General features: G+C 55.2%; 1 protein-coding gene across 6 annotated transcripts in view; it reads left to right on the forward strand.

Annotated features, from left to right (window-relative positions):
* Nucleotides 1-2,147: 2,147 nt before the first annotated feature.
* The window catches only part of CSNK1D (casein kinase 1 delta), a 32,934-nt gene continuing 9,955 nt past the window's right edge, over nucleotides 2,148-25,126 (forward strand). The window contains exons 1-7 of one of the 6 annotated variants that reach the window (XM_058704807.1): nucleotides 2,152-2,444; nucleotides 9,224-9,334; nucleotides 20,898-21,046; nucleotides 21,543-21,771; nucleotides 22,209-22,379; nucleotides 22,746-22,894; nucleotides 24,630-24,801. In XM_058704807.1, the coding sequence (XP_058560790.1) occupies nucleotides 2,369-2,444; nucleotides 9,224-9,334; nucleotides 20,898-21,046; nucleotides 21,543-21,771; nucleotides 22,209-22,379; nucleotides 22,746-22,894; nucleotides 24,630-24,801 (1,057 nt within the window). In that variant the 5' untranslated portion in view covers nucleotides 2,152-2,368. Of the gene's footprint in view, nucleotides 2,445-3,108; nucleotides 3,226-9,223; nucleotides 9,335-20,897; nucleotides 21,047-21,542; nucleotides 21,772-22,208; nucleotides 22,380-22,745; nucleotides 22,895-24,629; nucleotides 24,802-25,126 lie in introns of those variants that run through there. The other 5 variants (XM_058704811.1, XM_058704812.1, XM_058704813.1 and 2 more) reach the window with 5 other exon arrangements.

Consider the following 25,126-nt stretch of genomic DNA (forward strand, 5'->3'; position numbering starts at 1 on the left):
AGCCGTTCCGGACTCTGGAGGCTGCAGGTGGGGAAGCAGCCATCATAGCACAGCTTCAGCAAGCCTCCACCCTGCAAGGTGCTTCACAAATGGGAAAGTGAGGGGGCACCTGGGGGACTCAGTCAGTTGAGCGTCTGACTTTTGTTTTGGGCTTAGGTCATGATCTCATGGTTCTTGTGTTTGAGCCCTGCATCAGGCTCTGTGCTGACAGGGCAGAGCCTGCTTGGGATTCTCTCACTCTCTCTCTCTCTCTGCCCCTCCCCAGCTCACACTGTCTTTGTCGCTCTCAAAAACCAAAACCAAAACCAAAACCACAACAAACGGGAAAGTGAGGACTACACAGGGCACCTGCAACGTGGTGCTGGGGTAACCGGGCCTCGGACCTTGGCACAGGCCCCTGGTAAGTGGCTCCTCAAAGAAGCTGCCTCTGCTCCTGCGTATGCTTCTTGCGGGCACGCCCTCACTACGGCCATGGATTAAAACACAAGCAAGGCCTTTGGCCCTGCTGTTGGCTGATTATCCTGACCAATTCCAAGCATAAATGGGTGTAGTGGGCAGAACCCTGGAGCCTGGGGGAGGCCCAAAGAATTGCAACTTCTTTTTGAGGGAAGACACTTAGTCCCCAGGATGAGACTGCTGGCCAGTGATCAGCCCAGGGCAGCTAAGGGAGTGGCGGTCTGTCCTTCTAGGTCCCTTTGTGTTCCCAGTTTGTACTCATGGCTTTCTCAGGAGGGGAAACAGGGCACACCGTTCATCAGGGAATTCTGCCAACAAGGCTATTTGTACTAGTTTGGCAATGCCCCTTCCCTCCCCCCATCCCATAAGACTGAGGAACCAGGCTGACACATAGCCATGGGGCATTTCCAATTGCCCACCATTCACTAGCGGCAGACAGATCATGATTTACCTGGTGACCTCTCCTGTCTCCAGGCACTGTTTCGCAATACTCAGGAATTGACAGCAGTCTCCCAACCTGCCCCCCAACTGTTTTGTGGCAGGGGCTGCACTCCTGAGACCCGGGAGCCTCTGGAGCAAGCGCGCTCGCTCAGCACCGCTTTCTTCCTCTGCCTCCTGCAGAGGCGGTCCCTGCCCCTCAACTTGTCCTGCCATCTCACTCAGAGTAGTAGATACTTGCTAAATGTTCAAAAGTATGTATTAACATTATGTACTATGGTTCTTCCTTATGAGCTGGGGCAGGGCATGGGCCTCTAGAGGCAACGACCTGAAAGTCATTCTTTATTGGTTTGGGTGCCTCTCTGGAGGATTGCCTTCCCACTGATCCCAATCAAGGCTCCAGCTCTTGAAGCCCGCCATCATTTTGAAGTTTACCATTCTTCTGAAAGGAAGAACATTCAGACCCAACACAAATTAGAGAGAAAAGTTGATTCAGTCTTCAGGAAGATGGGACTCAGAGGCAGGCCGGTGGGCCTCGCCCATTGAAACCCCGGCAGCAGGCGCCAGGCTTGGGTGCGAGCATGAGCAGGCAGCAGCGGGCAGTGCCACGTGGAGGTGCACGGTAGGACCGGGACGTGGGGGGGGGGGGGGGGGTTGGGGGTTGGGGGGGGACAGGGGCATCCTGAGCAGACTACCAGACAGTCCGAGAGGCCCTGCACACCTGTGTCCCAGCCCGTATCCCAGCCCGTGTCCCAGCCTGTGTCCTGTGCGTCCCAGCGCCTAGAGGGACGGGCTCGGCCCCTTCTTTCCCTCTCGTAAAAAGCACTGCCTGGGGCCTGTCCCAGGTCTATTGCGGGGAGCCGCTGGCTTCCGAGACACCTGCGAGGACAAACGAAGTCCCCTGCGCCAGCACGTGAAGCCTGCATGTGGGAACAGGCCGAGAGGGGTCCCCCTTGCTGCAGCGGCGAAGCAAAGAGTGTGGAGGGGACCAGCCGGGCGTCCCGGGGTCTTCAGGTCTCCGGCGAGCGCAGGCCGCGGCCCTTGCCCGGCCCCGGCCGGCTCCGCCCCCTCCTCGTCGCCGGTAGCCCCGGCCCCGCCCCTCGGGCAGCGCGGTCCCGCCCCTCCGGGTTGCTAGGGGAAGTGACGTCACAGCGCGATGGCGGCGGCTCCTTCAGGCAGCTGAAGGGGGATTTAGGCCCGGAAGATCCGAGTCCATCCGCGGCGGGGAGAGGGCGAGCGGGGCCGGCGGGGGCCGGAGCAGGGGCGGCGGCGCTCGGACTGTCCCATCCGCCCCGTATTGAGGCGCTGGGAGCAGCCGGGCGGCCGGAAAGCGATGGTGAAAGCGGGGCCGTGAGGGGGGCGGAGCCGGCAGCCCGACCCGCCGTAGCGGCAGCAGCGGCGCCGCCTCCCCGAGCTCAGACCCAGGAAGCGGCCGGGAGGGCAAGAGCGAGCCGGATCCGCCGCCGTCGCCACCATGGAGCTCAGAGTCGGGAACAGGTACCGGCTGGGCCGGAAGATCGGTAGCGGCTCCTTCGGAGACATCTATCTCGGTGAGGCGCCCCTCCCCCCCCCCCCGAGCTCGGGCCGCCCCTCGACCAGCGTCCGCCCGGCCCACCCCCACCCCCACCCCGGTCCCCGGCCCCCGGCCCGGGATCCCGGACACCTCCGGATCCCGGAGCTCGCCCCGAGGACCCCAGGGCCCAGGACCGGCCCCCCTCCGGCCCTCGTCCAGCTCCCGCCCCGGGGACCCCACCCCAGACCCCGCCCCGGGGACTCCCCTCTCCGGCCTGCGGCTGTGACCGGGACCCCTGTCCCCTCCCACCCGTCCGGTTCGTGCCCCCCACAGCTCCCCAGGCGGGTGTGGAGCGGCTGGAACTCTCGGCCTTCCGGTGGGGTCCGGCCCGTGCCCCCGGGGGCACCTGCCCAAACGTGCGCCCGGGGCCGCCGGGGAGTGGCCCTGGGCCTCGGCCCGAGACCGTGGCCGCTCGCTGCGGCCCGCCCGCCCGGTGTCGCGCCTGGGTGTCCCCCGCAGGCAGACAAAGGCCGCCGGGCGGGTGCGCGGCCCCCCGTGTCGTGTACACGTGGGGGTGGGCACGGCGAAAGTCCAGGGCGCCGGTCCGAGGCTTCCGCGTCCCTCGGTGCCCTTTGCGACGACGCAGCCCTAGCCAACCGGCTCCTCTGGGTCTGGACCTTGGGCTACTCGGCCGCAGCACCGAGCGCGGGGTCGCCCCGGTGGGTCGGGTCCTCTGCCTGGTCCAGTGGTAGTGGAGTACATGTTGCGCATCCGAGTTCCGCCCAGGGTACCTGGACATAAACCAGAGTGGGATTCAGGTGAGTGTAGACGAAGTCGGTGTTAAGATGCTGGCAGAATTCGAGGCAAATAAAGTAGCAGAGCTCTCTGTACTCGTGAGGTCGTCCTCTGGGCTGTTAAAAATCTCAAGATAGATTTGAAGAACATGTATGGGATTAGAAAGTTCTGGATCGCTTCAGATTTACAGTGGGGGAGTACACACATACACGTGTAGAATCGAAGGTTGGCTTCAGTCCGAAAGTCGGGAATTTAAACACGACTCTCCTGCATCTCTCAGAGGAAGCGGGTGAGTGAACCCATGCCCCCTGGACATGGCAGAGGAGCGCGTGCAGAGGGGTGTTGGTGTTGCGCAAGTTTGGGGTAAACACGTCCTGTTGTGCAGCCCCTGCCCGTGTACCTGTCAGAGGGGTCAGGCGTAGCTTCTGTCAGTCACGCTTCTGGTTCTGCTCTTCAGCAGCTGGTCCCATCCCTCCCTCTTGTCACCTGGAGAGGGTGGACCCCTCGGTTGTCAAGTGTCAGGAGGCCACGCGTTTGTGCGCTTCATGACTGCTTGGGGTGCCTCCCTGCCCCACGCGGTACGGATGCCTTCCCGTCTGCCCTACTGGAGAAAAGACCCTTTGGGGACATTTCTCTCCAGCAGTCAGCCGGCCGCCTTCTCGGCAGTGTTCATTTAGCGAGAATTGCTGGGTGAACGTGAGCCGTTTGCATCATTTATAGCTCAGTGAACTTTGGCCAAAGTTTTCACCTAGGACCTAGGAGCTGTACTGAAGTCGTCCATTAGCGGCCCGTACCCAGCATCGAGAAGTAGGTATTTGGAAACCGTGTGTCCTCTGGTTGAGACCTTGCTAGGCAGCTCTGTGCTTTGTGCAGCTGGGTTCAGACCGTCAGAGCTCAGTGGGGAGCCCCGCTGCTTATTGTCCGTGGCGTCCCTCTGGGCCTCACCGTGTGTGGGCCACACCAGTAGCCCTTGATGCACGGGTGAGGCTGACCCGTCCCAGAGGGGTCTGTCCTTGGTCTCCTCCGTGTGCCTTCTGAGACCGATGGACTGCGCCTCTCACACCCTTGCTCCCAGCGCCCAAATGGCCCATCCGTGAGGTACGCTTAGGAGTTGTGTGCGTGGGGTTGGACACGACTGATCGTTGCCACCAGCCTCGGCCTTCGGCCCACACGGGTCCATTGAGGCTAAGCGCTCCTCCACCATGGAAAAGCGAGGTGATCTCGTATGTGAGTGAGTGATTCGTGGCTGGAAAGGCGGGTCTGAGGAAGCCCGCCCTCTGCCGGAGTTGGGGGTCAGAGATGGCTGCTCCAAGGACCACGGGGTGGGTTGCGCCATCCATACGTGGTTTCTTCCTGTTGAGGTAACTGATTAGGCATGACTTAAGGAATCGGGTCTTCACGTCTCAAAAACCATCATGGCCCACGGATTCTGGTGTGATTATAATTTAAATCATTTCTCCTGTCATTTTGCTATTGATCAGAACACTCTTGACTCCTCCCTGTAGGTTCCTCTTGTTGTTAGCCTGGCGTGTGGGGTCTTGGATTTCCGCCTGGGACTTTCTGTGCTTTCAGATGTTTGAAACCGTGAGGAGGGGAGGCCGGCCATCTCTGCGCCTACTGAGGTGACGTGCTTACGCAGCACTGCGCCCTGCCAGTTCTTCGGGTCCTTCCCACGGTTGCCCCTTTAAAGAGAGGCAGTATCTCGGGGCTGTTTCTCTGACGCCCGGCCTTCAGAAACTGTATGTACTTGAGCCGCCGTGGACCTCCAAATGTGCAGCCGGATCCTCAGTCGACCTCTCCGGGCTTGCCACATCCCAGAGGCTCTTGGGAAGGGCGGGCCGGGAAGGCCTCGGAGCCTGGTGTGGCCGCCGGGCGTGAGGCGAAGCCTCCCCAGCACCGCACTTCCCTCAGCTTTAGCCTCCACACGCTTTGGCCCCTCGCTGATGGAGGTGATGTTTCTGAGGCACTGGACACCAGAAGCCCTTTCACTTGCTGGCAGTGCGCCCTTCTACCTCTGTTAGCATCTGCGAACAGAGGGGAACCATGTTCTTAACGTGGACCACCTGTTCTCGGGGTGACCGGCAGAGCTCGGGGACGAAGGGCGTGCGTGCAGGGACGTGCTAAAGCCAGGCTGCGTTCTGTTTGGCCAGTGTTCCACAGTGTCTGCGAGCCCCCTGTTCTGGACCGTGTTTGTCTTCGGGAGGCTGGCGGAAGGGTCCTCGGACCCCTCCCACCTCCTCCCCCTGCCATTCACGATTGGTGGAATGGAAGTTGTCTTCCTGCCTGTGTTACCTATGTTACCCAGATGGGCTGTGCGGTCAGAATCTTTGTGTACAGAAGCACCTTTCGAGAGCTAAAGCTTAATAGGCAGTCTTTGCATACGTGATTTTCATGTGTTCCCTCTCACTCTCCTTTCTCTTCAGGAGCACCGTGCAAGGATGTCTGGCACGCAGTAGGGGTTCCAGAGTGGTGGCTAGCTGGCCAGGAGAGAAGACCAGTTGTCTGCACTGGCTGAAGCTTTCCTGGTCACCGGCCTGCGTTCTTTAGGGTGGTGGCTTGAACTTGGGTGTCTCTGATGAGAAGCTGCGGTGCTGCATTGGCTGCCTTGTCAACATTTGCCCTGTGAGAGTGACCTTTGCCTGGCTGCCCAGAGGCCTCTCCCTATTTCTTCTTTGATAAGACCGTCCTCAGTGGGAGTTGGGCATAAGGACAGCTGTATCAGGACAGGGTCAGGCTTGGGGTTAGGTTCGCTTAATTCATCATCTGACTGCTCAACTTGAGAGACGTGATTTTGTTTCTTTATGACCACCGTTAAGCCAAGTCTAAGCCTGGAGAGGGGAAGTCTTGTCCCACTGGGTGGGGCTGTTTAGCTGCAGGAGTTGAGGTTGTTTGGGAGAGGAGACTGCTTAGTGTAAACAGACACCGCGGATTGCCTTGTGAATATGAAACACAGTGCTCAGTGACGTCTCTTAAATTCTTGTCCCCTTTCTAGAAGTACTTCTAAAAGTTAGTTGTGCTAAAGGACCAGGTTTTGTAATTTCCAGTCCTTCGTAGACCAGTACTTTTGTGAAGTAAGATTAAAATGTTGCAGGAATGTCACTTTGCCGTGAGAGCTCCTCAGGGTTCGCTCACTGCCTTGTGTTGGTCCCTCACGGACTGGTGGTAGTTTGAGGACTAGACCTGGAGCAACACTGCCAGTTGAAGCAGGAAATGTGCCATCAGCTGTAGGAGGTGGGACAGGACTGCAGGGCTTTGGGGCTGTGGACTGGTGGACGTTGGTTTCGCCTGTGATGTTTGTTTCCCTTGGAAGGCACAGAACTTGAAGCCGGACTGCTCAGTACTTCCCCCTCAATGGGCAGAGACCTCACAGGGAGGCAGCCGAGTGTATGCTGCTCTCACATTAATTGCAGAACCCAAGCCAAGCCTTTCTTTGGGCCATCAGACTCAGGGCGACTTTCACAGTTGTGATCCTGGGGGAGGCTGGTTCTGTTGCTGCTGTGATCCTGGGGGAGGACTGTGTCTGTTCACTGTGATCCTGGGGGAGTCTGGTTGTTTGCTGCTGTGATCCTGGAGGAGGCTGGCTCTATTACTGGTGTGATCCTGCAGGAAGGCTGGCACCATGTTAGGAGGATGGAATTCATACCGTATTCCAGAGTTGCCTACGGCCATTTGTCTCTGAGACTGTCAGTATTGCTGCGTTGATGGCCAGACGTTTGCATTATGAGCCACAGTAGAGCGGAGCTAGAATGTTCTCTGCCTTCTTGAAGGTGCTAGTCTGGTAGATAGCCCGTGTGGGTCCAGGCTGTCTCGTCATTGAATGCCTGCCGTGTGGCAAGGGTGACAGTGCTGATGGTTGGAGATACAAGAGTGCTCTCGCTAAAGGCCCCACTGCTTGTGCTTTGGGGAACAGCGTTGCTGATGTAACCAGCACGCTGAGTCATCTTCTCTGTGTCTCCTGGGCTGGCGGGTTCAGCTCTGAGTCCAGGTCCTCGCAGGAACTCCCAGCGCATCTCCCATTTGCACGGTACATTTACAATGAAGTCATTTCTCTTGTAATTGGACAGATGTCACAAATGTGGAAGAACGAAGTGTATTACCTGTCTTCCTTCTGAGTGCCCAAAAGAGCGTCTGTGGAACAGTAAACGAAGTTCTTAAATCTACAAGGGTCACTTGCAGTGATCAGATGGTGGTTATTTCCCCGGTTTGGAATCCAGGCCCATCAGGAGCACTGCACTTCTTGCGGCCGTCTAAGCAGACGCAGGGGGACTTTGGGGACTCTTGGGCGTTTACTGGACACATGAACAGCAGCAGGCAGCATTCCTACAGGCCAGTCATGGCTTTAGTGCTTGGCGATCTTATTCTGCCTTTGTTTAGGGATCTCAAGGTGCTTTGTAACCAGTAGTCCATTCCTCTGTGCAACTTTCTCGTGAGACAGACTGCACATCTTCCCACTAAACTCAGATGGAGAGAGAAACAGGGTCACTTGAGGACTGGCCAGATTCCTTTGTCCACCACCACGATCTCCGTGGGAGGAAAATGTCCCGGGTCTGTTGAGCTGTTGGAACCAGTGCAGATAAATGTACTACTGGGAAGGATTTATACTATGGACCCCCTTATCCGCAGGGGACACATTCCAGGACCCCCAGGGGATGCCCGAAACGGCAGACAGTACCGAACACTACGCATTCCACGTTTTTTCCTAGACGCACGCGCCCACGATAATGTTTATAAGTTAAGCGCGGTAAGAGACTAGGATGATAGCTAATAAGAAAATAGAGCAATTATAGCCATATATTGTAAATAAAGTCCTGTGACTGTGGTCTCAGCACAGCCTTACCGAGCTGTCTCCCCTTTCCTGTGATGCCGTGAGATAGAGAAGTGCCTGCGTGAGGAGACGGAGGAGGTGGACGCTGTGGGTGTGTGACAGTAGGTCAGGAGGGGGACCGTGGGTTTCCAGACCTGCAGGGAAAGGGGACACCTATACTTAGAAGGCACCTAGGAGAGAACCGGATGTGTTCTGTTTGAGACTCTCCCTTTCTTGCCAGCTGAAGCCCCTTGAGGAAAGTTCTGCAGGTGCAGCTTGGGGCCAGAATGCTGTCATATTCACAGTCCCTTAAGCGAAGTAGAGCAGAGAGAGAACTTTTTTTTTTTTTTTTTTTTTTTTTAGCTTTTTTTAAGTAATCTCTGCACTCAATGTGGCGCTGGAACTCGGCGACACCAAGAGTCACACGCTACTCCTACTGAGCCAGCCAGGCACCCCAGATAGAGAACGTTTTTAGAGAAAAACTGAATTTGCCTTTAAACTCGTGGGCTGGTAATCAGGAGGTATTTGCAAATGTTTTGCCGGTTTTAGCATAAAACTAACAACAAGTATGTGACAAGTTCATGTTGCATAGGTGTAGTTTGGGCTCTGAGAACGAGTCTACCCTCTGGTATGGTGTCCATGTTCAGTGGACATCCTGTTCCCCAGGAAGGGAGAGGTTGCTGGGTTCCTTGTGGGAACCGAACCCCCTGGAAAAGCGCCCGAGTGTTTGGAGGTGTGTGCGGTTCGAAGCCCGGTCTGGGTGGACTTAGCTAGGTGGGGGTTTGGTAAAAAGAAGGCTCACACCCACCTACTTGTCCAGGCAGCACGGAGAAACGGGGAGCACACAGTCACCCTGGAACTCCCCCACTGCCTGGCCTTGGGAATGCGAGGGCCGAGCAACAGATAGACAGGAAGGTTTGGGGCAGGAAAGATGGGAGCCCTGTGGACAGAAGTGCACTGCCCTGTCCCTGGCTTTCCCATTGACACGGTCAGGTGGAGACATGGAAATGAGCGATGAAACGCTAAGGGAGACTTTCCTATACCCATCAAAAACTTCTGTTTAAACAGTGAAAGTAATGATTTTCCACAGGGGTTTGTTAACCACTGACCCCGTCTCATGGTAGAAAGCAGAGCAGAGGGTCTGTAGTGTGTTGTAGCATTGCTCTGGGTGGTGGACACCAGATTATTAATGTTTGTGATTTTCTTTCTTTGCCAAGGTACGGACATTGCTGCAGGAGAAGAAGTTGCCATCAAGCTTGAATGTGTCAAAACCAAACACCCTCAGCTCCACATTGAGAGCAAAATCTACAAAATGATGCAGGGAGGAGGTATGCCCTTTACCTGTTCAAAAGAAAACCAGGGTTGTATTTGATGAGGGAGAATGCGTCGTGAACCAGAGCCTCTGGTGTATTCGGGGAAGGGAGGAGAAGGGTCACGTGGCTTCCTTCAGACCCTGAGGCCTGCAGGGGGCCTCACTCAACGTAGAGCATGATTTTGCGCTTTTCCTTAGCTTCACGTCAGCTGATAGTGTCTTCGGACTCCGGGTTCATGCGAATTGTGATTTTTCAGACACAGATTGTTGCGTGTACTGCCTCAGTCCCGTGCTTTGCCCCCAGTTTTGGGGGAGTCCCTTCAGACGCTCCTGAGTGAAGTGGAGTTTGAACTCCGTGAACTCTGTGATCCCCTCCAGCTCAATTATTGTCCCAATCCTGTGAAACCTCTCGGGCCTAAGGGTGCCCGATGTCTGGTTTCCGAGTCTTTTGGAATTCTCTGGACTTCAGAATAGTTTGGCTGATGGAGCAAGAGGGGATTTTATTGGGGGTCTCAGTCCCGAAGACACTGCAGCACCGGGAAGGACATAACCACGCTCGACCTCAAGGAGCCCCCCCGACCCCATCCCCGGCAGCAGGGCTCTGTGTGTAGAGAGTGGAGGTGCTGCATCCTCTTCGGAAATCCTTCACCGTGGATGCCTCTATGGTACTTTCATAGTTTGGGTGTTCTTGGCGCTCTGCCAAGTGAAAACTTCAGAGTCTGAATTCGCTTTTTTGTCAGGGGAACAGTGGGGGTTGGCGATTCCACTCTGGCATGTCCCCTCCCTCCCCCAAAATCTGTGCTGCTACGAGCAACCGACGTTTCTTGCTTTACGCAGGAGCAAGTGTCTCTTTAGCAGCAACACACATGGACCCGCAGGACCCATCGCAGACGGGGTCCTTTCTTGGGACCAGAGGAGGCTGTGGGCCCTTGACTGGCACCCGGGGGTGAAAATCACCCCTTGTTGGCCTCAGGGAGTGGTCAGCAGAGGACCCAGATGGCATGGCTGCTCCCTGGCCGTCCTCAGCAGAGGGTAGGCTCCTCAGGTATCAGGGATGGTCTGTACCATTTCGAAGGTGGTGAGAATGAGGTGACTCGGGACGTGGCCTTCATGGCTGGGGTGAGTCTGGTGCTGGAGGTTGAGTAAAGCCGCCTCCCAGCTTAAAAGCCTGGTTGAATGTTAAGGAGCAGTATCTCTGTGAGCTGGAGGGCCAGAGGGCAGCAGGGAAGAAATCAGTTGGCTGACGCCCCAGACAGGAGTCGGTGAAGGGGCTGAGACTGTAAACAGAGAAGAGCTCATTCTGTTTAGCACGGGCCTTCTCCATCCCCGCACCGTGGCCTCTGTCGTGGGACTAGGTGCCCAGGCTGCAGCGCTGCAGCTCATTTTGAAACCTGGACTTTAAGATTTAAAGGACCACTTGCTTTCTTGGTCTCCCTGTCCACCTTCTCTCGGGTCCTAGAAATCTGGGACCTTCCGCCATCTGGCCATCCCCCACACGTAGATGAGTTTCACTCCTTTTTTTTGTTGTTGTTAACTTATTTTGAGTGTGTGAGAGCATGAATGGAGGAGAGGCAGAGAGAGAGAGAGAGAGAGAGGCACACAATCAAGTAGGCTCCGCGATGTCAGCCAGAGCCCGATGCCGGGCTCAGTCTCACCAACCAAGAGATCATGACCTTGAGCTGGTATCGAAAGTCGGATGCTTAATGGATTGAGCCACCAGGCTCCCCTACTCCTTTTTCAAATGTGCACTTGGTAGATTTTATCAAGGTGTTTCAAAGACAAAACAAAGTGTAAAATGTCAGTTTTGGAAAACAGCTGATGTCCCGGAAGGCAGAGTGCATGGTGCCGGTGGTGTTCTGTGCCTCTCTCCTAAACAGGACGAAGCTAGGGCCGCATTGAGAAGATACAGGAGTCCGCTTTGCTGCCAGTTAGCCTTCTGCGTCACCCCTCATGTGAGCGCACATCGCTTTGTCGTGGTGGAGGGACAGCAAGCGTCTCTGATTATGGCTCTTCTTACCTGCTTTGAACACTGCATTCTGGGCATACTCGCACGTGGTCAATACTGACGGCATCATAGGAGGAAGCTCGAAGCTACGCGGCTGTCTTGCACTCTCCAGCTTGCTGTACAGGGTCGTCTGGACCCTGCCCGGACCACGGTGGTGGTGGTGTGCCTGGCTAGGGAGAGCTTAGGGATGGCTGCTTTCAGGCCGGCAGGCTGCCTGGGGGCGGAGTCGGCCTCACTTCAGACGCTGGCGCGTTTGCCACCACGACAGTCCTGTATGGTGGGTGTCACCAGCCTCGTGTCACGAATGAGGAAACATCGACCACTGCAGAACTTTCCAGAGGATAGAGATTTGAACCTGAGCGTTGTCGCACCCAGGCCACTGCCGCACAGCAGCTCTGCCTCTGGGGAGGTGTGCGCGGTCCTCCCTGGCAGTCAGCGGTCCGAGTGCGCCCCAGAGGCTTCCGCCTTCCCCACACCTGATCGCGGTGATGGACTAAAAAGTTGCGGTGGCAGAAATCTTGATTAGTTGTGTTAGCAAATGACTTGGGTAGACACCAGGTTCTTCTCAAAATGCAGCATACCGACTGCCTGGCAGAACCTAGACATTAACTGCTCTTTCCCGTCCCGATGGCCCCCAAGTGGCTTCAGACCGCTCCCTTCTTTGGTAACCCCTCAGCAGAGAACGTTCGTTTAGTCCCCAGCTGCTTCCGGTGAAGGCTCGGGAGGGTGTGGCGCGTGGGTGCGAAGCCTGGGCCGGCGGTGAGGGTGAGCAAGTACCCCGGCGCAGGACAGGCGTGCGGCTTCCCCAAGTTCACTTCTCTTGTCTGCCCGTCCGCGTCCGGGCCGGTGCCTGTGCTTCGTTTTGGACAGTCGCCATCTTTCTATTAACGAGTGTTTCACAATCGCAGAGAGCACAGGGAACATGCGGGGATTGATACTAAAGTTAATGCCTGTAACTCCCACCAGCTTGAGAGGCAGCAGGGCCTCCCTGGGTACCGTACATGTGCCCACCCCCGGTGCACTCGGAGGGGAGGCCGCGGCCCAAGCTTCTCCCCCGACGTCCCTGCCTAGTTTGTTTCTAAATCTGTGTTTCTTTCACCCCACGAGAAATTTGTTTTTAAAAATCTAATAACCTTGTCTAGAAACGTGTGGCAATTTTGTTTACGGTTGTGTTGGGCTTGAGTTGCAAAAAACTTCGTGAAAATTTGTATTGGCATTAATGTTGAATACTGGAACTTCTCGCAGGTAGAAACAGAAGGCATTTACCTGTCCCTGTCCCCTTACTTTTCCCCCCGAGCGTATGTTCTGGTAGCTTTGGACCCCATCGAGTGTTGAAGACCACACATAGCTACACCAGGCGGCCCGTTTCCCATCCAGATGGCACAGGGGTGGGGGCAGCGTGTTCTGGCCCTGCTGTTCGAGCCCCACCGGCCTTGCTTGCTTGTGCGTGGGCTCCCAACAGCGGCACGCGATTTCAGATTTCTCATGTCACAGAGGAACAGCCTGTGGACACGCGGTGGGGACTTCCACGCGAATGGCTGTGTGGCTGACTGCTTCCTGGGGCCTCACCGCTCAGTTTGCAGTCTGCTCAGGACATAGCAGGCTACGTTTTCGGACCAGAGGACTCTTGAGAGCAAGGGTGCTCTGCTTTCTACCACATTTTTTCTGCTCCCTGACGCTTTGGTGGCAACTGCTAGTAAAGAAAAGTGCCGCCATTGGGACACCCCGTCGACGTGAACGGGCCGTGGGTCCTTGACACCCGTCTTCTAACCCACGCAGTCTTTGAATGTGCGCAGTCCGGTCGTCATGGGCTCTACAACTTGCCCTTGACCCCGCGTGCTCCCCAGACACCCCCGAGCCGCCACAGCCGCAGGTCGGTGAAGTCACGTCTCCGTAAGCTTCTCCTCTCCTGCTTTGGGCATCCTGCGCTTGGGGACGGTGCCTCGAGGACATTCAGTCCCTGTTTCCTGGGAATGGCATCATGCGTCGTGGAGCAGGCCTGCAGGGTGGCCCCAGGTGCCGCGTGTGCCCACGGGGATGTGCTCCTGGACGGTCGGGTGCTCAGGGCTCCCCTCCTGCCTGCCTGGCGTCTGGGCTTCTGTTGGAGCCATGTCGTCTTTGGTCTCCCCTTCCCCATTTCTCTCTGATGTGGTATGGCGTGTCCTCACTAGCACAGAAGGCAAGGGGGACGTTAAAGAACGAGAATGGGAAAGGAAGAAATAAAACTTATTATTTGGAAAGGAAACCCAAAAAGACACATTAGAGATAGGCTGGGTAACTCGCTTGCCCTGTAGGACTTACAGTCCAGTTGGTTCATTCCACCAACAGCAGTTACAAGATGTAACATTTTCCCCTACATGCCAGTAAGTCTTTTTTTATTCGTTGTGTTTTTCCAGGGGAAGGGGAGGGTCAGTGCCTGTGTTATGAAAAGGGGGAGGTACTGGTGTGGCAAAACCATCACATCCCTACCCTCTAGGGATGGGGTCACTGAACCTGGAGGCTCAGCCTCCTGCAATTCAGGAACAAGAGGAGGGAGCCTGGGAGAGGACAGGTAGGCACATATGTCCCTCCTTCCCCAGAAAGTCAAGATTCCACAGAAAGCTTTGGTTTCCTGCATTAAACACGGAGTTACATTCACCCATCTCCTAAACACTCTTGTGGCCCCTCTGACATACATGTCCTGACAGGGTCACTCCTGAGGGACTTGGAAATCCAGTCGTCTTCCCTTCTTGGTCTCCCAGCCCCACTTTCTTCTTTCTTTCTTTTTCTTTTTTTTAATGTTTGTTTTAGAGACAGAGACAGACCATGAGTGAGGGAGGGGCAGAGAGAGAGGGAAACACAGAATCCGAAGCAGGCGGATTCAAACCCATGAACTGCCAGATCATGACCTGAGCTGAAGCCCGACCCCCAACCAACTGAGCCACCCAGGTGCCCTTCCCGGCCCCACTTTCTGCATGGGAGCTCACCCCCCCGCCCCCCGCCATGTGTCTTCCATAGGATTAGAGACTAAAGTAGGAAAGAAGGTTCAATCCATCTGAATACAGCAGTGTATTTGGCATGAATCACGTCAAAGATCAGTCTTGAATCGGGATTGGGAACAAGGAATAGCGTCTTCTGGCTTCTTCAGAATTTTGCATAAATCACTTAAGAGTTATGGAATCACCCCAGAAATTAAATGTGTGGGTGTTTAAGCTTTTTGGTGGGAGTGGGGTACAGAGGAAGGAATAGGATAGGAGTCAAGTTTTCAGGACACAAGATCTGGCCCAAAATACGAAGTAGGGGAAGGGGACACCAAGAAAGGATGGATGGCTCAAGGCACCCCCCACCACCACCACCACGTGCACACATACTCTAAGGAGGGGTCCCTCAAGCCTGCGTTTGAGATCATTTGCCTGGTGCGGAGCCTTTTGTCAGATCATCTGGCTGTTTTTCTCTCAATACAAAAAGAAGTTTGTAAACCATAAAATCCCAGAAGAATATGGAGAAAGAGCAACTTATGTTTACCCAAGTCAGGCCGCCTCTCGATCACTCAGCTGGCAGCTCGGGAGTCCTATGGGCCTGGCAGACACAGCGATCTTAAGGGGGTGGCCAGGACCAGGATGACACGTGGCTCCCCCAGCGCGCTCCATCGCACGCACCACCGTGGCCCTATCCACTGCTGCACCAGGACAGGATGCCGGCCCTGGACACCACAGTCTCTGGAAGCCGAGGCAGGAAAGCCCAGCATTATTCAAGGATAAAGACTTGGGGCCTTCATCTGGCACCCCAGGGCAGCTCAGGCTCTCTTACAAGCTGTCATGACCAACTTGAATTTTTTCAAACACACATGAACTGTTGTGCTGGTAGGCCTGGCCTGAGCCAGTGAAGGATCTGGTAGGTGAAGGGAGTCGAGGTCCTATGATCGGAGGTCCTGAGTAGGAACCCTTCGTCACGGGTATAGACCAGCCTCCCCTAGCCTTGGCTTCCTCTCAGTGCCTTCTCCTGACCCCTCTGCATCGCCTTTCCTGTTCAGACTGATTGCTGATCTTCTAGGAGGAAGAGATCAAGTCATGGGGCAGCCCGGTTAAAAACTCGTTCGCCCATGAAGGTGGAGGGGTTTCAAGAGGACCCTGGCAGAGGAGCCCACTCTAACTGGTAAAAGGAAGGTGGCTCCCGTGCTCTGCCAGCAGTTGTCCGTCCTGGTGGGACGGCAGAGTGCATTCCTGCTGCGCGATCCTGCGGCCGCTCCTGCCCGACATTGCTCTTTGCCCTGAGAGCCCGGCGCAGGAAGGAGGGCGTCACCTGGAAACACAAGACCGGAATGTTTACGTTAAGAGCGAAGTTAAAGTGCACAAGACCGTCTTGTGTACGGGGCCCAGGGCACAGTTCTCTAGGAGCGTGAGAAGTGACACGGTGCGTCCCGGACAGTGGCGTGTGTGAGCTCGCACCTCTGCCCCTCCTTTCCCACAGTGCACTGAGCGGTGTTCCCTGGGCGGGTACGCCCGGTTCTCGATCCCTTCACCTGTTCATGGCGTCCGGGCTGGTTCCAGGTATCGGGCATTCCAAAGATGCTGCAAACATTTGTGTAGGTGCTCAGGTGGACAGTCACTTCCTTTTCTCATGGGTGAGTGTCTAGGAGTGGAGTGGCCGAATCAGAAGGAGGCGAGAGCTTTTCCTTTTGAATAAACCTCCAGCTGCTTTCCAGTGGCTGTTCCCTTACGCTCCCGCCAGCAGTAACTAGGCCTTTATGGTTGGTGTCTTTCAGTTTGCCTGGCTCCTCTGTCATCTGAGTTCCTGAATTTACTGGCATAAAGCTGTTTATGATAGTTCTCTATTAGCCTTTTCGTGTGTGCGGAGGCCTCTTGCTGATATTGGTAATTTGTGCCTTTTCTGTTTTTCCCTGAGCAGTCTGAGTAGAAGTTTATCAAAAATATTTTCAAAGAAACAGCTTTTGGTTCCAGTCGTCGCTCTCTCTGTGTTGTTTCATTGACTACTACTCGATCATTTTTTACGTCATCTGCTGAGTGTGGGTTTAATCTCCAATTCTCTGACGTCATTGATATGTCTTTTTTTAATACAGGCGTTTAGTTGCTATAAATTTCCCCCAAGCACTACAAGAGCACATGTCGTAAATCCTGCTGTGTTGGGTTTTCAGTTAGTGCAGAATGCTTTCTAATTCCTCTTCTGATCTCTCCCTTGATCCATGGGTTATTTTGAAGCATAGTATGTAGCTTCCAAATATTGGGAGTTTTCCAGAGAGCTCTTTGTTATTTCTGACTGGATTTCATGGTCTTCTGAGAGCACACTTTGTACGACTAGAATCCTTTTAACGCTAGGCCTGTTTTATGTCCAGCATTGGGTCTGTCTTGGTGACCGTCCCATGTGCACTTGAGGACACTGTGCTCTGCTGCCCGAGGGGCTGCCGAGGACGCCGTCAATTTGTGGGTTTGCCAATCTCCTTGCGGCTTTGCTTTGTGTGTTTTGAAGCTGTGCTGTTAGCTGCATGAACGAGTGGAGTTGTTAACGCTCCCCTGATGAGCTGACACCTTTATCCTTACGAAATGACGGGCGTATCCCTGGGAACGCTCTGCACGGCAGCCTGCTGTGTCCCATGCGGACCCGGCTCTTGTGCGCCCTTTGGTCTGAAGTTGATGTCGTGCGCTGGCCTTTCTACAACCCGTGTGTGTGTGTGTGTGTGTGTGTGTGTGTGTGTGTGTGTGTGTGTGTGTGTGTGTGTAAAGGGCGTCTGCCTGTGATGGTGTGCTTCCTTTCCCTCACTGCCAGCCTGTGTGGTCCGGTCCTCCTGCGCTTACATTTGCATGTGATAAACCCTACGCTGCGTTGTTATTTTCGTTTGAACAGTCCTATCTTTTCAAGGGATTTAAGTAATTTTAAAACCTTACGTGTGAACTTACGTTGTTACTTCCAGTGCTTCTCAAGCCTTTGTGCGGGCCCACACTTCCGTCTGCCTTCTGCCTGCAGGGCGGCCTTTCCGATGCGTAGCAGTGCAGGTCTGCTGCTGATGGAGTCTACGCCTTTTTGATAGACCTGGAGATCTTCCCGTTACTCAGCTTTCTGAGGCTTTTTTCCTCCATACTTGAAAGAGGCTTCCCACTGTGCTTTTCCGAGGAGTGTGCAGTGATCTTGGTCTTTGTCTGGTTTATGTAACGTGGCGTTTCCCTGGCTGTTTTCGAGATGCTCTCTTTATCTAGTCGTGAGCGATTTGATTCACAGGTCTGGACGTTCGTGCAATGTTCGCTGTGGCCCCGGTGCGTGGGGCTTGCCGAGCTTAGGTTGGTGGGTCTGTTGTCTTTATCCAGCTGCTACTTCCAGCATCATCTCTGTCCCCTCCTCCCTCTTTCCTGGGGGCTGCGTGATACAGGTGTCTGGTGGCTCGAAGCTGTCCCAGAGCTCGCTGAAACTCTTGCTGCTTTTCCAGCAGTTTTGTGCCTCGAGTCACACATCTTTTCTTCTACGCTGTCTGATCTCAGACCCTGTCGTTGTCCTTTCTAAAAGTTAGAGTTGAGTCTCGTAAATCCCCCACGCCATGCCTTCGTGTAACTTTTCGACATGGAGTCTAGTTAAGAGTTGATAACGTGTTGTCCATCTCTGCTGATTCTAACACCTGAGCCAGTTTCAGCGGACTGTTCTCAGCGCGGGTGTTTTCTGCCTCTTTGCATACCTGGTCATCTTTGGGTGCCAGACGCTGTGACTTCCGCTGGCTTGCACGCTCGGTATTAACTCTGCTGCTCAGATCCTTCCTCCACTTGGTCATAAATGGGATGAAGTCAGGTTCCTTTTGCCTGCTCAGTCTTTGCGTCTCTGCTGACACTCAGGCTGGGAGGGGGCGGCCTGTGCCCTGTCTGTCAGGCCTGGGCGTTGTTCGTTCGTTGTCTCCCGTTCAGTGTCTTAGAAACCGTTTTTCCATGTGTTCTGTGTTTTGTTAACTCTTCTGTTTTTGCAGATATGAGGGTAAATTGGGCCCCTATTACTCCCATCTTGGCTGGATGTAGGGAAACTTTTAAGTTTTTAAAAGAAAATAATAGTATCTGTTTCTGACTCAGGGTTTCTTATACCAGAAACATTACTCGTTAAGAAAAAGATTGATATATTCATCTTTGTTAAAATTCCTCATCAAAACACTCCAAAAGAAAAAAAAATATGCCTCACATAAAACCGGCAATGGTTTAGTATCCAGAATCTTTAAAGAACTGCTATAAAATAGGCAGAAGATTCCCTGATAGAAAAGTTGGCAAAAGACACTTGTCGACATTTCAAAGAGGAAACGTGTGGCCGGTAACCACATGGAAGAAAGATCCAGATTGAGAATTTAGCGTGACACTGTCTGTATACCCACTCGGTTAATAAAAATCGAGCGATCTGACGGTCCTCTTCCACAGCAGGGACTCGCCCACTGCTGGTGGGTGTGTGGGGTGGGCTCTCCGTCTCTGGAAACAATTTGACGTTATCTCGTACGGTCAGGTAACTTGTGCTCTGTGTTCGTAGGTACGCGCCCGGGGGATAAACTAGATGTGAACGAGAACTTCGTGTGTTAAGAATTTGCACTTGTGGGGGCCCCTGGGTGGCTCAGTCGGTTGAGCGGCCAACTTCGGCTCAGGTCACGATCTCGCGGTCTGTGGGTTCGAGCCCCGCATCAGGCTCTGTGCTGACAGCTCAGAGCCTGGAGCCTGTTTCGGATTCTGTGTCTCCCTCTCTCTGACCCTCCCCCGTTCATGCTCTGTCTCTCTCTGTCTCAAAAATAAATAAACATTAAAAAAAAAAAAAAAAAAAAGAATTTGCACTTGTGGACATAAATACGGGTATACTGAGTAGCACTGTTTATAATGGAAGCAGACCCAAACAGTCCAAGTGGTGAACTGTGATCTGTTCTCCAAAGGGAATACTGTACAACATGCGTCCTTTTTTACAAACCTATTTCATAGAACTGTGATTCATTTATATTAGTTTTTGGTGTACACCATAGTGACTCGACAGTTCTGTGGCCACACAGTGCTCACGACAGGTGTGGTCACATTTGTCACCATACCGTGTTCCTCCAACATTACTGACTATTCCGTGTGCTGTACTTTTCATTGCTGTGACTTTTTCTTTTTTTTTTTTACTTACTTATTTTATAACTGGGAGATTGTACCTCTTGATTCCCTTAACCTGTTTGTTCCACCCCCTCTGGCAACCACCACTTTATTCTCTTTATGAGTTTGTTTTTGTTTTTTATTTGCTTGTCTGTTTTGGTTTTTAGGTGATGCATATGAGTGAAATCATATGGCATTTGTCTTTCTCTGTCTTAATTCACTTAGCCTAACACTCTAGGTCCATCCATGTTGTCGCAAACGGCAAGATCTTCTTTTTTTATGGCTGAGTAATCATGCACCCTTACTTTATTAAAAGCAAGGGAATGACAGAGCTCTGGATGGCCATTTTCGGGGAGCACGGGAGTGAGAAGTGCACGGGAGTGTGTGATGTGCAGCACGTCAGGTTCTCAAGAATGCTCTTGGTCTGGGTAGGTGATCTGTGCTACAGACATTTGCTTCGTGATGCTTTAAAAAGACAATGTATTGGATTTGTTCTCGTGAAACATGGAAAATTTAGTGTCAGAAAGTGAGGCAGTGCTCAAAACACAGAGGCACAAAAGCCTCGATCGATGGGTTTGGTAGATGGTCTCAGGACTGACTAAGGCGCCTCTGGAGGCCCTGGGTAGAGCACCACGGACAGCCAAGTGAGTGACCGGGGGGCGGGGGGTGGGGGGGCTGCAGTGTAGACCAGAGTGTGACATAGGTACCTGTAGGCCCGTAATGTTCCCAAAAAATGATTGAATAAGTAAACTGGGGGAGAAGAGACAAACCTGTGTAGAAGAACCTGAGTAATGTGTGTGGATACTCCCCCCACCCACCCCGAAGAATGTGGAGCATGACCCCCCAACATCCGAAGTGTGGGCCATACATAGTGATGGCCTCCCAAAGAGAACAGAACTGGGAAGGGAGAATGAGCGCACCTCAGCTAAGCGGTCAAGGTCGTGTCCACAGTGATGGCGTCACCTTGACAGCACGGACCCCTGACATGAAGAGAAGGGCACTCTGCCTCTGCGGTCTTCCCCCCAAGCCCATCATGCAACATCAGACACATCCCAACAGAGGGGCGGCCCCAGCACCCCCAGAACTGCCGGGCCACCGGAAACCAGGGACGACATGAGAGATGGCTGAGTCCAGAGATGCCTGAGGAGACGTGAGGAAGGGGCAGACAGGATGACAGGAAAACCGAGGGCACCTGAACAGTGTGGACTTTGGTTGACAGCAGCGAGCCCATAGTAGTTTGTGATTTGTGACACCTGCAGCACGCTGACAGGAGGCACTGACAGGGAGTGGGGGGGAGGTGGATGGGAACTCCGCTTTTTCTAGACGAGCCCCTCTTGTCCTCTGGCACCTTCTCTTTCTCGGCCTGCTCACTCCGCCACCCGGGATGCTGGCCTCTCCCCGTGTCACTTCCAGCCACTGCCCGCCAGCCCTTGTCGCATGGCGTGTGTCTCATGTGGTGCGTCTGAGTGTGCGAGCACAGGCGTGTTGGGTTTCTCTTGCAGTGGGCATCCCCACCATCCGGTGGTGCGGAGCGGAGGGGGACTACAATGTCATGGTGATGGAGCTGTTGGGACCGAGCCTGGAAGACCTGTTCAACTTCTGCTCGAGGAAATTCAGCCTCAAAACTGTACTGCTGCTTGCTGACCAGATGGTAAGAACCCCGCTTTCCAAAGTGCCGGGGAGCCCGGGTGCTCGATGCCTGCTTGGTTTGCCTCGGCAGTGTGATGGCGCATTCGGGTGCGGTTCCCTTTGTTTTACGCCTGTTGGTGGGTGGGGAGAAAGTGGGCATACGGTCACCTTTGCTGCAAGGCACTGACGGTTGGCCGGCTTTGGAGACTGCCCCACACGGCGTCGCCCATTCACGTGTGGGACTCTGCAGAGAGGCCGACTGGTGCAGACCCTCGTCTGGGAAGGGGGCGGTCCTGTCACCAGCCAGCAGTCCACCCACCACGAGAGCCAGCGGGGAAGACTGCAGGGGTCCCGAAGGGGGTCCGATCGGCGCCCTTCACTGGTTGTTGAGTTACTCTGCTCTGACCAAGGGGACGGGACGTGCAGCTAAGGACGCAGCCCTCACTCTGCCGAGCCAGGATCCTTTTCCAAGGCTGCTGCTGGGGTTTAATGTCTCATCGTTCCTTCTCTGCTTCCAGATTAGTCGCATCGAATACATTCATTCAAAGAACTTCATCCACCGAGATGTGAAGCCAGATAACTTTCTCATGGGGCTGGGGAAGAAGGGCAACCTGGTCTACATCATTGACTTCGGACTGGCCAAGAAGTACCGGGATGCCAGGACCCACCAGCACATCCCCTACCGCGAGAACAAAAACCTCACTGGGACGGCGCGGTACGCCTCCATCAACACGCATCTTGGAATCGGTGAGCCCGTGGGTGATGGGCTCTTCTGTGCCCCCGGTCACTGGCCCAGGCCGCCTTGGGCATGTCCATCCCTTAGCTCAGGGAAAGGCCAGCCCCTTGGGACACCCTGGGAGTGGCCAGCATGTTTGGCATGGAGGCCATCATCGAACCTTTGTAGCGAAGGTGACTGTCCGGACCGTGGAGAAACTTTTGTGGGGTGTGGTGGGGGCGGCTAAGTGGCTGGGCTTTCTGACAGTAAACTTAATATTGCTATCGCCCATCCAGGGGTGCCGGAGCCCCTAAAAGCACATCAGGGGTGACTTCTGGTGAGAAAGAATCCGAGAGTATTTTCTGTAGCTCTGAAAGTGCATTTCCACAGTGCGCATGTGCCTGGGGTCTTGGCTTTGCAGCTGCAGGCACACGTGTGCTGTGCTTAACCCATTTCCCATCTTTTCCAGAACAATCTCGAAGGGATGATCTGGAGTCACTGGGCTACGTGCTCATGTACTTCAATCTGGGCTCTCTGCCCTGGCAGGGGCTGAAGGCAGCCACCAAGAGGCAGAAGTACGAACGGATCAGCGAGAAGAAGATGTCCACCCCCATCGAAGTGCTGTGTAAAAGCTACCCCTGTGCGTGTCCTCGCGTGCAGGCGCTGGGTGGGGGTGCTGGGAGGCCGACGAGTCCCGCGTGGCTGACCTGTCCTTGGGCTGGCGGCAGCTTCCTGTCCCTGGCGCTCCTCTGCTTTCCGGGACCAAGGACCCAGGGAGTTCCTTGTTCCCGTGGAGAAATGCCCTGGGGGGAAGCAGGCTGTGCCCTGTGGTGCTGGGTTTTCTTAAACTGTTTCCTGAAGTCTCAGTTCCCTCCCTGTGCGACCAGTGTTTCGGACGACATGTCTCGCGTGCCTGGTGCGTGGCAGGCAGTGGTGGCGAGAGTATCTGCAGCCACCAGTGCCCTGTTGGGCGCTGCTAGGTAGCACTGAGTATCTTGTTCTGCAGCTGAGTTCGCCACGTACCTGAATTTCTGCCGCTCCTTACGTTTTGACGACAAGCCCGACTACTCCTACCTGAGGCAGCTCTTCAGGAATCTCTTCCACCGCCAGGGTTTCTCCTATGACTACGTGTTCGACTGGAACATGCTCAAGTTTGTAAGTGCTCTGCCGGTTGGTTAGACAGAGGCCTCGGCCGGACGAGGTGCAGGTTTTGGAAGGCGTGTCTGCCGCCTAGGGGGAGCCGAGTGCACCTGCTAGGGTCTTGGCCCGGTGTAGGGTGCATCTAGCCAAGGCTGGCAGGTTCCAAGAAGCAAGATCCCGGTGAGGGGACAGTAAAGAAGGCACTGTGTCAGCACTGGCCCCCCTGGAGCCAGTGGAATGTGTCTCCTGGCGCAGGTCTGCCTGGAACCAGGGTTCTTACTTGAATGACAGACCATGGGAGTGTCATTTTATTAGCATTCTCCTCACCAAGAGCGCCGTGGCTTTGACTGCCTCTGATGTTGAGGTGTGGCTCCCGAGCGTTTGTCGTGCAGGGGGGTATGGCCAAGGCCGAGGGCTCCTGCCAGGTGACGTGACCACTTGCCCCTCCTCCCTCGGACCCAGCCGTGTGGGTGAGCGAGCTGGGTGGGTGCTCAGGAGGCGCGGTGCCTGGGGTCCAAGTGCGTTGACTTCTTTTGTTCCGGGGTTGTTGAATGGATGCGGGTTTGTACACGACTGCTGGGGGTGGGGGTGCAGAACTTGAGCTTTGGTGTTTGCCTTCTCTAAAACAGGCTGCCTGTTACAGGAATCTAATTAATCTTGAGATACTATTGCCAGAAACTTCCAGGGTTTTTTTGGAACTTCTTCCTCTTTTGTTACAAATTTGTTATATTTAGTTACGAGCTTAAAACAGAAATTGGAACCTTTCCAGGGTGACAAGATTTGATGGAGGAGCGGAACCTCCTCTCTAGACAGCATAAGCCAGAAAGGATTATTTTGCGGCCTCGCGGGTACCCGGGTGTTCGTGCAGGGGTCCGTGCCGTGTGTGGGAGAACCAGGTGTGCCACAGCGGGCTGGCGCAGGACGTGCCCCCACAGGTCGTCCGGAGTCTGGGCAACGTTCTGGCGGCATCCCCCTCCCAGCGGGGCCGGCCGCCCTTCTCTGGGCAGGGCTGGGGTGTGGCTAATCGCAGCTCTGTGGTGCTCGTGCTGGAACAGCCACGCGGCTCTGCGCCGCCACTGAGAAGCTGCCCCAGGTGGCGTGTTACTCGAGTGGGTGCGGAGGAAGACTTGTGCAGAAACCGGTGGTGGCTGGATTTGGCCCGTGGGCTGCCGTTTGCAGACTATTGCCTTACGGCACTGGTGATTAGAACGTGGTGGCGGGTGTCTTGTCCCCACTCGCCCGGTTCATCGTGTAACTAGCTGTTTGTGCTGGGAGCGAGTTAAGTGGTGTCCACCACGTGGGTCCTCCTCGGACAGCTCTGGCTACCTGAGTCCTTGTCCTGTGGGCACTGGCCTGACATCCGCCCTGGGGCCGGAGATCTGGGCTCTGCTCAGGCCTCCCACCGACCAGATGCCACCACTTCCACACGCCTCTTGGATCTTCTGGATGCCAGCACGTTGGGCCCACCGCTGCCCTGACCTCGTGTGATTTCCCGTCCCCGTGTGGATGTTCACAGGGAAGAGGCCACCCAGTTGCTATCAGTGAGGGGGGTTCAGGAGTATTGGGGACCTCCTCTGCGCACTCGTAGGGTCAAGGGGCAGGCCGCCGTCCTGGAGGGAGAGGCACCTCATCCCAGCTGGCTGCAGGTCCCAGTGCCCCTGGTGTGTGCTTGAGTCGCAAGGGGCAGCCGGGACCCTTGGGCAGTTTCCACCGAACCCTGTTCAGTCTAGTCTTCCTGCTTCCTTCGCAGGGAGCCAGCCGGGCAGCTGATGACGCTGAGCGGGAGCGCCGCGATCGAGAGGAGCGGCTGAGGCACCCTCGGAACCCAGCCGCCCGCGGCCTCCCCTCCACGGCCTCTGGCCGCCTGCGGGGCACCCAGGAGGTGGCTCCTCCCACCCCCCTCACCCCTACCTCACACACTGGTGAGTGGGCTGAGGCCACGTCTCCCCAGCAGGCACCGGGGCTTCCGGTGTGCACGTTGGCCACTCTGGTTGTTGGAGCTGCAGGGCCCCGCGCCGGGTGAGGCTGTGTGCGTCCCGCTTCTGGTCGACTCTGGTTCCCGAGGATGGGCAGGCCAGGGGACGTGTGTTTCACTGGAGTTGGAGGACCCTGCCACTGAGACATGGATGGCTCCCCTAGGAACCTCTCTCCCCACCCCTCTGTCCCCTCCATGAGCGGCCCCCTGAGCACAGAGGCCTCGAGCTGCCCCCTTCTGCTGCTTGAGCTCCTGGGAAAGTCCGCCCGGAG

The sequence above is a fragment of the Neofelis nebulosa genome, chromosome 16 (assembly GCF_028018385.1).
Source record: "Neofelis nebulosa isolate mNeoNeb1 chromosome 16, mNeoNeb1.pri, whole genome shotgun sequence".
NCBI lineage: Eukaryota > Metazoa > Chordata > Mammalia > Carnivora > Felidae > Neofelis > Neofelis nebulosa.